This window comes from Pangasianodon hypophthalmus, chromosome 7 (genome assembly GCF_027358585.1).
Source record: "Pangasianodon hypophthalmus isolate fPanHyp1 chromosome 7, fPanHyp1.pri, whole genome shotgun sequence".
NCBI classification, from domain to species: Eukaryota; Metazoa; Chordata; class Actinopteri; order Siluriformes; family Pangasiidae; genus Pangasianodon; species Pangasianodon hypophthalmus.
Genome location: NC_069716.1, coordinates 22,249,443 through 22,264,841, shown reverse-complemented (window position 1 = coordinate 22,264,841; position 15,399 = coordinate 22,249,443). Strand labels below are relative to the sequence as shown.

Here is a 15,399-nt window from a genome sequence, read left to right as displayed (position 1 = left end):
CCAACAAAGCATTTATTTTTAAAGCCTGTGCTTCTCAAAGCAGTCATCAGGGTCCCAGGTGGTCAACACTGAGATAGAGCAAAACTGTGGGCTGTCTGGGGCACTGAAGACTGGTTTCAGAACCACTGTTTTGAACAATGCACAATTGCTCATCCTCATAACAATGTATAACTGGTTGTATCCTAATCAGAAAGAAGACATTTCACTCTACACAAAATATCTAGATCATAACATATCTACACAAACATAACACCAAATTCTCCCATTGTGCAGTAGGAAACTGCCTGAAGGTCTGAATCAGATGGAGCTGTATAAGTCATTTGGATTATTTTAAACCTCTGCTGAAAGAGAGCGACAGAGAGAGAGAACTTTTTTTTTTTTTTGCTCCAAAGCCTGATCGATTTTGTTCCCACTGTTGCCTGTCTACAAGGTCGATTGTGTAATGCATTACACAAGTCATTAAGTTCAATGTAGCATAATGTCATCACAGTTTCATGGCAACCGGGTGCTAGATTGGTTACTTGACATATGAGATTCAATCTGGACAGGGACTGTTTTGAATGCATCAGAGGATACTGCTATAAGTCTTTATAGTGGAACTGTTATCGGGTTTATATGGGTGGCAACAGTGTAAAATAGCATAGTGTCAACCTTACACTGGTTTGTGGATTAATTGCTTTATGGTTGAATTGGTAGAGCTTCTGTAATGAAGAGACAAATGGGAAAGTATTTCATTCCTATGCATAAATCATCAAAAGATGAACTTAAACTCCAGAAACATCAACATCTTTTTCCTCATCAGGATGTACCACATCACCACCCCAACCAGCACAACTCCAGAAGATCATCTAGGTATGTACTTTATCTTTTCTTTTGCTAAAACCAAACTCAAGTGTGAAATCTGGAACATTTCAATCTTATACAGTTGATGTAAATTGTTGCAGCCCTCCAAATCATTCCTCTTTGAAAGGTAATTCCTGTCCCAATAATTTCCACAGGAACATTAATGACTTCCATCAATATGATTCCCAAAATCACCCAGATCATCATCAAAACTTTGGGGGCACTGAACCCCACAAAGAACAACTTAACACCGTTTCTAGGGCCTTGATATCCAGCCTCTCCTCCTCTTCTTCCTCTTCTTCTGCATCTTTGCTTTCGGAGTCCAGTTTGGACAGTGAGTGGCATTTCCTGCTAAACAGACCCCAGCATTCTGTGTCCTGTTCCAACCTTCTAGAAGCCAGGACCTTTCAAGATGAGGCATCGGGGAACGTGGACTTTGATCTGAGTGTCTCGGCACTTTCTGTCCAACATCATCAACAGAAACAACAGCATTTTGGTCATTCTGGACAGCAACAACAGGTCTCAGAGCTAGGACTGAGGAAATCACCACTATACAGATGCCAGAGCAAAAGTGTAGAGGGGCTTATGCAGAGTGTAAGCCAAGAATGTAGCCCTAGGGAACATAAGAGACCCCACCCGTTGGAGCTCAGCCAACTTTACAAGACCACCAGCCTGGGACAAAACTTTGCTGTCAAGGATAAGGCTGCTGCAACAGTAAATATGGCAAGACCTAAGAGGGCTGTCTCATCTATTCAGCTGCCAAGCAAGGGTATTCTTAAAAACAAAGATGAAGGGCAGAAGCATGGAAACTTCCGGAAAGCCAAGTCTATGGAAGCATTGTCCACGAAGGGACAAGGTACTAGTCCTCGTAAACAGAGTTCTGTGGAGGTGCTGAGGGATAACTTTGTAAAAGAGAAGCTTGAGTTCTCTGCCTTTCTGGATGAGATTACCAGGCAGGTTATCAGCCCTTCAAGACTCAGCTCTTTCAGGATCAATCCCAGCACTACACCAGCATCTCACAAGTTGCCCCATGAAGACAGAAGAAAGCCTGCTAAAGCATCCAACCAGGAACGAGTACATGTTCAGAAATCATCCAAACAGCACATAGTCCAGCCTGTGAAATCCGACAGTGAAAAAGGAAGAACAGATTCCAATAAACATGGTCATAAGTGTCAAACTGGGAGCTCTTTGGGTGCGCCACATCAGCATCAGCACCAACGCAGTCAAGAGAAGCAGCACTCTACTCCTGAAAGTTATAGAGCCACATCACACAAACAGCACCATGGAAAATACAGCCAGCTCCTCTCTGAAGGTACCAGCACCAGTTCTGAGTCCATCCTGCAGGAGAAGCACTATCAAGCTAAAAGCAAATGGGGTTATAATGATGGTTATGGCATACATAGAAAGGTTAATACTGAGCACAAAGTCTCATCTCTGCCTGCTGGACTGGGCATGGAGTTCGCAAAAAAATCCTCCACAGTGACTGCCCCTAACTTGGAGAATATTAACAAGCACAAATACATGGGGTACAGGAGACACTCCAAACAATCACACAGGGTGAGTTTGAAAAATGATATACAAAATATATTATCTTCTACAATATATGAATAATAATTACTTTGAATACTCTTTTTATATAAGGAAAATATTAAGAAAGAAAAAAGTCTGGAGTACTTGGCATATTGAAAGAGGGTATTGTAGTCAAAAAAATGTAAGAACCACTGCTCTATTACATGTTTGTCTCTAAGCCTTTTTGATGTGTGATATTTAAATACAGATATATAAATATAGGTATTTTAGATTTTGTAATTCCACATATTACTCTTATCATCTAAAATAATCTCAACCCTTATTTCTAGTTATACCCTTCTATATCCTTGTTTTTCCAATGTCAACATTTATGGAAGCAGGGTGTATTTTTTTAAAAGCTTGAAATATTTGAAGAACTTGTCAGCATGGACTAATAAATTATTGCCATATTATTCACAGTTTCTAGTATACATTTGGCAGTTTGCAGTTCAGTCCAAGAGACAAAGAGGGGCCACCATCAAACAGTCCATATCTGTTAATTAGTCCAGGTTCAGTGAATCAGTATGAATCAATGAACTAACCGGAAGCACATGACTTTGAAAATCAATTTTCTGGTTATCTTTCACCCTCTCATGCCTCTGCCCTCCACGCCCAGGATTCAGTGAGTAGCATGGACAGAGCCGAGTGAGTGTTTTTTCCCATCTGCTCTATTATTTCGCACTATTGATTTTCTTTATTCCAATATCTGTTTTGAGTTGCCTATTCTATATTCTGCCAGCCAGCTAGTTGCAAACTGAATCGATCTTCTTTTGCCATGCTTTCTGAGGCCAAAGTAGATCACCAGAAGTTTTGTAACACAGTTGTTTGTATGCAGGTTCACGCAAACATGTTTACTGTTGCTGTTCTGTTGTCATATTAAAGGAAAGCAATTATCTCTAATTATAATCCCTGAATAGCTTGGAATAAGGAAGAATCTGGTGTGTGGTATTCTGACCCTAACAAAACTCCCACGATGCCCTACAGATTGCTGGAGCACTACAACAAAGACCTGCATGAGAATTTATTGCAGATGGTGTCATGCATTGAACACATGGAGGCAGAGCTTCAGTGTACCAAGACAGAATTAAGCAGTGTTAAAGAGAAATGCAAAAGGTGAGATTTGAGGTTCACAGGATTTCTATAACTGGATTGTATAACTATAATAGAACTGGATTCTATTATGTGGATAATGTTATAATTTTGTTCTAATATTATCCACAACATTAAGCCTAAAGATAATAACACGATTATACATACACAGGGAATAAGTATTAATGAAGAAAAGGTTTTTAAAACAGAAAAAAAATCCACTGCCATATACTTTTATTTCTGATTGTTATGTTTTTCTAAACATGTGGTATAAGAACAGTACTGCAAACTGTTATTCTGATAATCATTTCTCCCTAATGAATTTTTCCTGCTAAAATCTTTGAGACAGCAGAGAAACGAGCATGGAATTGTATAATAAAATATTTATGCATATATATTTTCTGTAAAAATGAACAGTTTTTAGATGCAAAATATTTTGATCTAATTTGTTGTAATCAAATTATGCCATTACAGACAATGAACACAATTTAGTGCAAAAGTTTGCATCCCTCATGACTTCTTGCTGTGAAAAAGTAACTATATTACATTATGTCTACAAAAATAGAATTCCACAAAACTAAAATGTAAGTCAAAACCACAGCAAGACAACAATCAAAAAGATAAAGAAAAAAAATCAAATGAAAAATTAACTAAAAAATTAGTTTAGAATTAGTCATTAGTAAAGAAGCAAGACATACAAAGTTTTGCTATGTCTCTCTCTGTCTCCAGACCTGACTTGACAGCAGAGTTATAACAAATAAATCAAGAAGAACACAGACAAAGGAGGGGCTCAGTATTGTAAGATCATGTAAAACCTGTTCAGAGGATGTGAAAGAAATTGCAAAATTGGGAAAGTGTATAAGAAATTATAACGACAAGACGTGGAAATAACAAATTGTTCTAGAATATTTATATCATATTCAGGACAGGACACGCAAACTTTCAAGCTGCTATTAACTTGACTGTTTTTTTCATGATTAATCTCTTAATATACACAATTTTCTCTTTTTAAAGTTAACTTTTATTAAGTTGAACATAATTTTATCATGTAATTAGATTGGATTTGGAAAATATCATTTGAATGGTGAACTTAAAAATAACATGCACACACATTATACACACATGCTACATTCCAAAAGGTATAAGTGAAAATATCTTGAATATGGGCAAAATATTTCTTATTATTAGATTATTATAAATCAAATCTAATATTATGCCTGGGTTGCTTTAACCTATTTCAAGCTTTTCTTATTCTATTGGCAGATAAAAGTGCTTAAATTTGGAAAGAATATCTGCCAATAAAACAAGACTATCTAATCATATATTTAGTTTATTGTAATCTTATAATATATGATATATAAGATATATAAGAGATATAAGAGATATATTTAACTATATTTTCACTTAATATTATTTTTGCAGTGTACAGTAAAGTATATGCCTGGTTTAACCCTGATTAAATTGGTAAACTCTTGTTCCCTCACAGGCTTCAGGAGAGCTACACAAGCTGTCAGCAGGCCAACAGTGTCCTGGAGCAAAAACTCCAGTCTGTGGTGAGACACAGACACACAAATACAGAAAACAGACAGTCTGCAGAAAATAGAAATGTATTCTGTAATGTAGCCAGTGCCATAACAATACTATTACTACTACTACTACTACTACTATTACTACTTCTACTACTACTACTACTACTACTAGTATTAACAATAACACAACTTTTAGCGTAACTACAAATGGATAAGTCATATAATTTGTAATTTCTTAATAAATAAAAATGTCTAGTGTTGGAAAATTGCTGTTGCATATGAAGAACTTTGGGATGGGTTGAAAATAATGAACTTCGGGTTGATTAACACCTCTCCACTTTGCGGGGGGCCACACCACACCACCCTATCACTGATTATTTTCCTATAACAGCATGCCTCATCATGTTTTATTCCATACTCCATATTCCATAGTGCCTTCTTTGCTTTATTATGACATTTTGAAATTTACAGTAGTATTATTGGTGTACGAAGGCCACATGGTCACGTGGCAACACATGCTATGCATGCAAGGAATATTCATGGATGAAATACATACTCATGCTTATTTGCAGACCAAATAACACTTCTTTTGTGGTTCTAGGTGGACAGCATGAACTCAGAGCAGAAGGATCACAGGATTTCAGAGCTGACCAAACAACTGGATACAGAAAAAAATACAGTCATCTCACAGGAAAACATTAACGTGAGCACAAACATGGGAAAAGAGAAAGGATTCGTTTAGCTAGTGTAGTGATCACTATACAGATTATGATAAAACCTGAGTAATATCATCGTTGCTCTTCAACACTAGTTAGTGTTGATTTAAACATGCCCTTCTCTTCCACTTTCAGATTCCCTCCTTGATTAGGGAGCTTTTGGACAAGTATTTTGACTCTGAAGATACTGTGAAGAACTTTTTATTCTCCTCCTCATCACGTGGTCAGTTGGACACTGACAAATCAGATAGAACCTTAGGACCCAGGGACAACCAATCATCTGTGAGGAAAAGGGGTGATAGGGTATCTGATTGGTTACTCCCTGGGCAGCGAGATTCAGCTGACAGACAGGAGCATATGGCAGCATTTTTGCCATGGACAGAAAGTCAAGACCGCTGGGTTGGATTAGAGAAGACAGATGCAAGTGCGCTCCTACTTCCTAAGACAGGGGATTCCAACCTTCACTCCATTGCTGTAGATATTAACTCTGCCATGTACAGGAAGATACCAGATGCAAAGGCCAAAGAACATGTCCCCAGGGTCACATTGCATCATTTAGGCTTAGAGACAGAATTACACTCCAGCAGCATGCTGGCCCATAGGCCTGGTGAAGTTCTATCTAATCAGTACCACTTGGAGGAGATAAAAGGAACAGGAGAACAGAGAACAGTGGGGTGTGCAGGAATTGCACAGCAGGAGCCTGATGACATTACCTATCGAACAGCACAGAAGATGCTGGATAATTTTATAAGCCAAATTCCTTCCCAGTCAAAGGAGAGGCAGTTACAGAGAGATCTTGAGGACAGGGACTGGACCAGAGGGCCTACAGAGGGACTTTAGGCTGCTTTATATGCTTGATTCATGTTGGCCAGTTTATTGAGACTGGTCTGGGTTAGGAATATAATTGGAGAAATGTGCTTGTTTTTCCGTCTCATTAAAGACAATGTTCTTCATCAGACAGTACCTTCATCTGGTGATACATTAGTTATTTCTTCATAGTAGAAATTTAGCATCGGTTTTCCAGATACTGATTTACTTTACAAATCAAGACTGAAAAGGATTTTCAATTAAGAATCATCATAAACAAATTAAAAAATTGAAGGCAAAAAAATTTAAAATGTACAAAAATTATTTGGGGTTGTTAAAGTATGTTCTACTAGATTTGGTGGTAAACCTGATGGCATCATGCTCTCCATGTTTGTGCTCTGTAAAAATATTTTATTTTTCTCCTTTCATTGTTTATTGCATGTCCAGTTGCTTTCCCCTGTTTCAACTAATAAGAGAAATTATTTATTTACTAATTACTTATTTACTTAGATATATAAATCTGTATAAAAGGATAGTAGTGTAATAGTATACATTTTATTATATTTCAGATTTCATATTACATTATTGTACTAATTAGTATAATAGTATAAATAGTATTTATTAGTCAAAGATCTTTTTGGTTCTTTTTGTCTTACTTTGGAATATTAATTTGAGAAACCCTGATCTAGAGCAAGCATTACATTTTTTTCAGGGATGGTTTATAGTAAAAGCTCTTAATTCATCCAAAGTTTGTGTGTATATATATATATATATATATATATATATATATATATATATATATATATATATATATATATATATATATGTATATAATTTTCAAAATCTGTTTTGTGAACCTTGTTGTGTGGCTGAGATTTTAGCATGCATATCTCAGGTGTGGTTATTCATATGTAACAGAATTCAGCTTCCCTTGTACTCACATGTGAAGAAAATAGAGCAATAAACATCTGTACAAAAAAATATTGAAGCATATTCTGTCTCTTGCACACTGACAACTTTATTATAACTTTCCCACTCGTTGTTTCAGTCTCCCCTCTCATCACTTCTACTTCTCCTCCTTTACTGCCTCGCATAAGGACACCTCCGATCCAAAATGTACCTCGTTTATCTCTCCCTCCTTCTCTCTGGCTTTGCAGCTCAAGGGCAGGTGTGTTTAGAGGACAAGGGTCTGAATTACTATTGGCTATTCTTATTGGTTAGTTTAATTGGATCAGCTCTGAGCAGAAGAGATTATGACACCCAAGGCATAATACTTCATATCATATTCCTGAGTCCTCGTCAAAATGGCTGCAGAATTGTAGAAAGTGTGCTGATTTCAGTCCCAAGTGAAGGACGCTAAACAATCATTGAAGGTAATCAGAAATCTTCTGCATCTTCTAAAAGAAACAAAATATTTGTATGGAGCTTCTGACTGATTTTTTATTTTTTAACAAAGCTTGGATTATTGGATTAATGAACTTTTAAAAACATTTTAGCAAAAAAAAAAAAGAGTAATTGCTTTGAATTGGACCTATTATATGTTACTTTTTTTTTTTTTAACTTACAGTAGATTAAAGGATTACCCTTGAATCAGCCACTGGGGCAGATATTTATTTATATTTATTTATAATGTCAATCTTGGCGTTTCTCTCATCCTCCCTGGAGCAGCCTCGATATTTGTAATTTAGTTAAAATAATTTGCATAGGTAAATATAAATTCTGAGTTTGCAATTATTCATATCACTTCCTCCAACTCATCCCTATTTTCCTCCTCTCTTTCCTCTTTCTAGCATGGCACTACTCAAGATCAAGTTTCCTTTCCAGAAGAGGGTACGTTTGGCCCAGGGACTGTGGCTGCTGTCATGGGTCGCCATGGTCTCTGGAGCCACCACCTTTGCCTTGGGAGTCTTCCTCAAGACTGAGCTTTTCCGCAGGGCCGAGGTACTAAGCATTTATTAACCTGCGTCTAACGACAATGCGCAGTATATTAACATGTCCATGTGGCAGCTTAGCTGTGTTGTATTTAATGTAGCTGTTAATTTGAGATTTATCTCAAGATTTCTTTTATAGACAATTTTTTTTCCTCTGGTCAAATGCATCCTACGGCAGGGTATGTAAAGTTACTTAACGTCTTAATAATTTATTGTGCTCTGAAGGTGTGAAATTTAAATTTTAAACGAGTCATTTGTGTTCAAGCTATATAAAAATAATTTACTTTTAGAAATAAAAAAGACATCAAGATTCCTGGACATAGAGTTTAGATTCTCTAATGCACCTTCTTAAGCTCTTTGCAGCAGTATATAGGATAAAATTCTTGAGTCATAGGGCTCATAGCTAAGACTGTTCAAGGATACATGGCACGTTTAGATCATCCACGTATTGCTTATTACTTACTTATTGCAATTTTGAATTGTTGTGCATAAATTACTGAGGTTAAACAACAATTATCCTCACTTTTTTAGTCAGCATTATTAAACCAGAGGCAGGGTGGTCTTGTTTTTGTGTAGTACAACACAAGAGGTTGGTCAATAAATTACCAACCAAACTCACTACAACAACCACTATGTCTAAATTTGAAGTGATAGAACTGAAGAGATTTGGTGCCATTTCAATAGAGTAGTACAACAAAACTAATTATATAAGGGCTTAATTCAAGGGCTGTTGAATTCTCTGATCTGATTGGTCAGAAGATGTAGAGTAATTATCTATAACAGGAGCTCTAACAGTAGTTCCAGCTTTTATTTAAATCAAAGTTCTGTATTAATGCACTCGATCTTATAGCATATGACTTGCATAGCGGATGCACTACATAATCTAAGCCTAATAATAAACAGATTGTAAAAAATGTGTTATCATTTAACAAAGAAAATGTATAATCATTGATATGGTGAGGTTTTCAGTAACGAGACAGTTATTTAACAGTCATTTATGCAAAGACTCTCAGGTGTCATAGCTTTGTAATGGTCTGAGTTACTGATTGGAAAGTTTGGGGTTCAAGCCCCAGCATTGTCAAGTTGCTGCAGTTGGGCACTTGAGCAAGGCCCTTAACCACATCTGCTCCAGGGGCCCCATATCATGGCTGACCCTGCGCTCGGACCCCAGCTTCCTAGCAAGCTGGGATATGCGGAAAACTGCATTTCATTGGCTCTGTACTTGTATTCTGCACAATGACAGTAAAGTTGAATCTAATCTAATTGATAATACTGGCAAATTACTGTGGTATGAGAGGAACAAAACAGTTTGGGACATGCTGTTCTAGGAGAATAATCAATTTCAGCGTGGTAACAGTAACTCCGCTTTGTGTCCTTGATTATTTTATAACAGCATGTCACATCATGTTTTGTTCCTTACACAGCATAGCAACCAGGGTTGTGAGGAAGGGCTTGTTTGGTTTGGCAGGATGAGCCAAATTTGAAAAATTGCATATTCATAATTCATCATATTTATCATAAGGATCCCTAGCAGGATCTTGCTCATAATAACACAGAACAAGAAAACAAAACCTCTGTCAACCTCACCAATGTAGAAGAAAAGCATTTGCATTGACGGCCATGATATTGACCAAGCTTTGTTCATTGTTCCTTGATTTGGCCTTCTTTAGCAAAACCTCATACTACCAATATTTCTTGAATAGAAATAATGTATTCCAGACTGTTCATAGTGGCACTGAAAACTTTCTGTATAACATTTTCATTTTATAGTCCAAAATCTTCTGATATTTGGCTTAAAAATGCATCTTGAGAGAGACAGTGATTAATGTCTGATTAATTCATTGTACTAATTTTATTTCACACTCTGCTTATGTTGTTTTGGGTGTCAAATGCACTGCATTATGGGTAGATTTCCAGAACTTCTAAATCTATTTATTGCACCTTTTGTTCTCACCTTACTTCCTAGGTGATGCATAACAGTGACATCCATATCGTGCCCAATCTGCTCATGGTGGTGGGGCTGACGTCTGTGGGCATCAACATCTGCGCTGGTAAAGTGTGTCAGGACTCGTTGGATGCCTCACGGTTTCCACGCTGGAAAAACATCCTTACTCCCTTCTTCTGCATCTCTCTCTTCTTTACTTCCCTGCTGCTGGTTGCTATGATATTGAGCTACGCCCTGCAGCCCAGCCTGGAGGAGTCGCTCAAAGTGGGCTTGAAGAATGGCATCCGTTTCTATAAGGTGAAAGATTGCACTTGCACACGGAGAAATTAAGTTTTCGTAGGATTTTTTTACTCATAGTGAGTAAATCACACTTAAATAAACCACCACTCTGTCATGGTATTGGTTGAAGGGTCTTAAATACTATTCCCCAAGTGATAGAGTAATGCCAAGGATGTGTCCAATTGTGCATGTATTCTGACTGAGAACCATTTACTCAAGTTTTAAGTGTAATGGCAGTTTCAGCATGGTGTGATATGTGGGATGACTGCTAATAATGAGGATGTACTGGAACAGTGAGCTAGTTTCTATATATGCCAAACCTAATCAAGGACAATTTAAATAAACAATTTAAATAAAAATACAAATGAATATCATAAAGTAACTTACAGTATAGTAAGCACTCAGTAGTAATCAAAGGATTTGATGATCTACACATTAGTTTCATGTACTGATTAAGTTCTAGACTAACAATCTCCATTAACTGTATTCTTTAGTTCAAGACTAGGCTTAATGTTTCATGCTCATTGTGCAGTTGTAATCCATCACACAGGACACAGACACACCAGGCCGGTGCTTCCAGAAGGAGACAATTGACCATCTGCAGATAGAGTTCCAGTGCTGTGGAAACACAAATTACAGAGACTGGTTCGAAGTGCAGTGGGTCAACAACCGCTACCTGGACTTCACTTCTAAGGAAGTGAAAGAGTGAGTAAAAAGCAGACGAAAAAAAATGGACTGTGTCATCCTTCCTCTTAGCATGTTTTAAAGGCAGAAGGCTCAAGGTGTGAAAACGAAATTAGCACCATGTGGGGTGAATTTGCTTCCTGTATTTCTTACAAGCACCACTGATAGTCTCAGATCCTTGCTTTTAAAATGAATGATTGAAAACTGCACATCACATGTCCCAACACAGTTGATTTGCATCGATCATTTCAAATCAATCACATGTGCATACAGAACCTTATGAGTGACCCAGGCAAATAACCTTGAACACCCAGTGACCCAAAAACAAACTGCTTTATTTTTGTAGTAATGTAAAAGAGTTATTTTAAATACAAATTTCCATATTTTCAATTCAAATTAATCAACATATAGTAGAAAACTGAAAAAAAGAGATTACGCACATATCTGAGCAAACTCTTTGTTGTGTTTCCTGTGGTGCTTTGCCCCTTGTCTAGCCGTATAAAGAGTAATGTGGATGGCCGTTACCTAGTGGATGGAGTCCCTTTCAGCTGCTGTAACCCAGCTTCCCCCAGACCCTGCATCCAGTACCACCTCTTAGACAACACAGCCCATTACAACTACGAGTACCAGAGTGAGGAGCTGAATCTGTATAACCGTGGCTGCCGTCAGGCTCTGGTTAACTACTACATGGGTCTGATGAACACGATTGGGCCCGGAGTACTGTCTGTATTTCTAATTCAGGTACAGTGGAGGAACATTATGTTTAAAGGAATACACCATTATTTTTAAACCTAGTCACTGTTCACCACATCATAGCGTATATGTGACTACCATGGACAGGAATTTCACCATACTAAGACAAGAAAGGAAAATCTGTTTATTTTAAATTTACTTATAATAGAGATATAAGGCTAGTTGTTGAATTGTCAACAAATGTTTAAAAATGACACTGCAAATCCATACATGATTAGTTCACAACCGAGATACTTCCATGTTGATGATCTGTTTCCGCGCTACAGTTATGCTATTATGTTATCTATGTAGTCCAAAATTCTAATCTAATGGTCAAATGATACAGATATAGTAGACTGAGATTAGGTTGAAAAATTTTGGAGTATTCCAAGGTATGGTGTGCTGAAGTGAAAACTAGTAATAATAAACCATAAAATAAAATAAATAAACCAGTCCATAAGCCAGTCAACATCATCCGACTGGCTGGGAATCCAGGTTTTCTATAGTTGGATGAAATGTGAACTGGTTGATGAATGCTGCACTAAACCGTACTAGGACTCTAAGACTGGACGTGAAGCGTAGTTAGGTAGAGACTTAAATTCTCATGTCTGTACAGTATATTTATAAAATACCATGGCTTATTAGAAGAAACCCATTGGGAAACTGAATTACTTAAAAATCAGTCTAGAATAACTTTAGCTGTGTTATCTAATAATACTAATATACTAATACTAATAATAATACTAAAATATTACTCACTTCCCAGCTATCAACGCAGGCAGCGTCAAAGCCATCCTATAATATCAGTATGATCTGATTTGGCACTGCCATCTCTAACTAGTATTATTACCACTATGTAAATTGCCAGAGGTATTATTAACACCCGTGTTAATTCTTTCAGTATTCCTAAGACAAATGTTCATATAAACTCAACATATACGTACATGTCCTTATTTTAATCCATTTTTTGTGACTGTGACCAAGATACCTTAAGCTATACTGCCAGCTAAACCAAAGGCAAACAAAACCAGAAAAACAGGCCAGATATGCTTATTCATGAATTCTCCCAGCTGTGCCTGGAAACCACATATTTAACATTCAGCTGAGTGCAAAATTTTATGTACCTTCACATCAGAATCATGAGACAAACACAATATTTGCTGTGAGTTACGTTTTACAGATTTTACAGGCTTTACTTCACTATCACAAAGTAGTGTTGTTAAGAAATTAATAGCAAAACTTCATATTTCTGAATGTGAAGTAAATGTGGATTTTCCTTCACTTGCCTCTAAACACTTTTTGCAAGTGTCTTGCTGACGGATTTAAAAAAAAAATCCACTGAACTGAACTGAACTGAACTGGCAGTTTTTTCAGTTTGGGCTTTTTTTTATTGGACATAACCCACTGGGTAACTGCACTTTTTAATAGTCAGTCTAGAATAAGATTTGATTAGCTGTGTAATAGATATGCATGACCACATTAAAATTTTATTCACTCCCCAGCTATCAACCCTTCTGAGGCTGGCAGAACTGCAGTCATCCTTTAATATAAAAATAATATGCTCTGATATGCTGATATGATATGCTCTTTTATCAGGTATTTATTTTTCAGTCTGTGTTAGTAGCTGTTTCGAGGCACATTCACAGAAATTAACTAGAGAATGCCAACAAGGATGCAAACTTTTGAGACTGCTGATGTAGATAACTGCTGACCTAGACTCAATTGCTAGTTTGTAATTTTTAGGCCACATTATAAAACGTTTCACAAATAAAACATTGTGTTTTCTTCACAATTCAGGAGTTCTGTTTTGTAAATAGATAAAGCTATATCTTTTTTTCATCTTGAAACCAAGGGGATGCAAACTGCTGCATAGATTCTGTAATGATAGTTCTAGTAAAACCACGTAAATGTATAATTTAAAAAATCACACTACAACCCTTTTCAAAAAGTACATACCCAGTGGGTTGCGGATCATGTCTGTCTCCTCTCTCTGCTGTAGATGACTGTGTTGATTGGCCTACGCTACCTGCAGACCTCCATGGGAGCCGTGGAAGGCCAGGAGAATGTGGAGATCGAAACGGAAGGCTACATCCTGGAGAAAGGTGTGAAGGAGACAGCCAAAGAGTTGAAAGAGAAGGTGATGAAGTTGTTTCAGCAGGCTCAGGTGGAGGCCGCCCCTCCAGCGGCCGAGCCAGAGGCAGCTGCGCCAGCAGAGAAAGCAGACACGGCCTCCAGCTAAATGAAGTTACCTGTGGGTTTATCAGTGGAAAGAATTTCCAACTTCTCTTTGTTATTAATATGTTATCCAGAGAAGGAGAAAAAACTAAACACAACCTTCTCCTACACTATATCTCTATCATCCATTTACCATTATAGTGTTGAAATGATATGATCAATTTAGGCCCTGAGAATATTCTTCTATTTTCCTTCTAATTTTACAATTACTTTAAAAATTCACATAACTGTGAAATGTAAAGGATACCACATTGCATGCTGTTTGTAGACCATCGTTTCTGCTTTATGCATGGCTGTAAAGATATCAGTATAGAGCAAATGCAAAAAATGCATGAGACAAATAAAGATATGAGTTTGTATCTGCTTTGTGCTGCTATTTGGTTGTTTTTTTTTTAGTATATGAAACAGAATGAAATTTGAATTTGCTACTGGTTATAAATGCTCAGGACCATGTTTCTTCCTCAGAAGCTTTTGACATGGTGTACATTTTTCCGCATCAGTGGTAGGTAGCAGTGGTAACATTGGTTTTGGCATTGGGCTATTGATCAAAGGGCTCTGAGTTCAAATCCCAGCCTCAACAAGCTGCCATTGCTGGCTCCTTCAACAAGGACCCAACAGTAGCAAGTTGCTCTGGATAAAAGCTTTGGCCAAATGAGGTAAATGTTCTGTTTGTTTTGCACTAATTGACTCTGTCAATGTTACTTTATTATATAATGGATTTTGAATCCTCTTAGTCATTGTCAAGAGAGAGAGAGAGAGAGAGAGAGAGTGAGAGAGAGAGATCATTACAGGCCAGTAGAATATAATATGAAGGCTTGGCATGCCAGACTGGTATTGCTAGTGCACTAGCAATGTCCCGATGTGATGTCAGAGCAGCACTGCTAACTTCTCAGAGGAATAACGGGTTGGGTTTGTGGGGGGGTTCGATTCCTGCCTCCACCCTATGTGCTCAGAGCTTGCATGTTCTCCCCGTGGGTTTCTCAGGGGTTTCCCCCGGGTACTCCGGTTTCCTCCTCCAGTCCAAAGACATGCATTGTAGG

General features: G+C 37.4%; 2 protein-coding genes across 2 annotated transcripts; both read left to right on the top strand.

Moving 5' to 3' along the window:
* The first annotated feature begins 7 nt into the window (after positions 1 to 7).
* On the top strand, positions 8 to 7,302 carry si:ch211-276i12.4 (uncharacterized). The gene is made up of 7 exons (XM_026918065.3): positions 8 to 852; positions 999 to 2,400; positions 3,029 to 3,057; positions 3,397 to 3,525; positions 4,988 to 5,054; positions 5,632 to 5,733; positions 5,882 to 7,302. Exons 1-7 carry the CDS (start codon positions 707 to 709, stop codon positions 6,584 to 6,586), a joined length of 2,580 nt encoding a protein of 859 aa, XP_026773866.3. The 5' UTR covers positions 8 to 706; the 3' UTR covers positions 6,587 to 7,302.
* Positions 7,303 to 7,486: 184 nt separating this feature from the next.
* rom1b (retinal outer segment membrane protein 1b) lies at positions 7,487 to 14,710 on the top strand. Its single transcript, XM_026918066.3, has 6 exons — positions 7,487 to 7,926; positions 8,344 to 8,494; positions 10,451 to 10,726; positions 11,259 to 11,413; positions 11,887 to 12,133; positions 14,124 to 14,710. The coding sequence occupies exons 2-6, from the start codon at positions 8,345 to 8,347 to the stop codon at positions 14,361 to 14,363; spliced, it is 1,068 nt and encodes a 355-aa protein (XP_026773867.1). The 5' UTR covers positions 7,487 to 7,926; position 8,344; the 3' UTR covers positions 14,364 to 14,710.
* Positions 14,711 to 15,399: the final 689 nt, after the last annotated feature.

Bases quoted from the DNA above. Each gene is read 5' to 3' on its own strand.
- si:ch211-276i12.4 (XM_026918065.3), top strand. From the start codon at position 707: ATGAAGAGACAAATGGGAAAGTATTTCATTCCTATGCATAAATCATCA. The intron at 2,401-3,028 runs GTGAGTTTGAAA...CTCCACGCCCAG, and splicing joins ACTCCAAACAATCACACAGG to GATTCAGTGAGTAGCATGGA. The intron at 5,734-5,881 runs GTGAGCACAAAC...TTCCACTTTCAG, and splicing joins TCTCACAGGAAAACATTAAC to ATTCCCTCCTTGATTAGGGA.
- rom1b (XM_026918066.3), top strand. From the start codon at position 8,345: ATGGCACTACTCAAGATCAAGTTTCCTTTCCAGAAGAGGGTACGTTTG. The intron at 10,727-11,258 runs GTGAAAGATTGC...TCCATCACACAG, and splicing joins ATGGCATCCGTTTCTATAAG to GACACAGACACACCAGGCCG. The intron at 12,134-14,123 runs GTACAGTGGAGG...TCTCTGCTGTAG, and splicing joins TGTCTGTATTTCTAATTCAG to ATGACTGTGTTGATTGGCCT.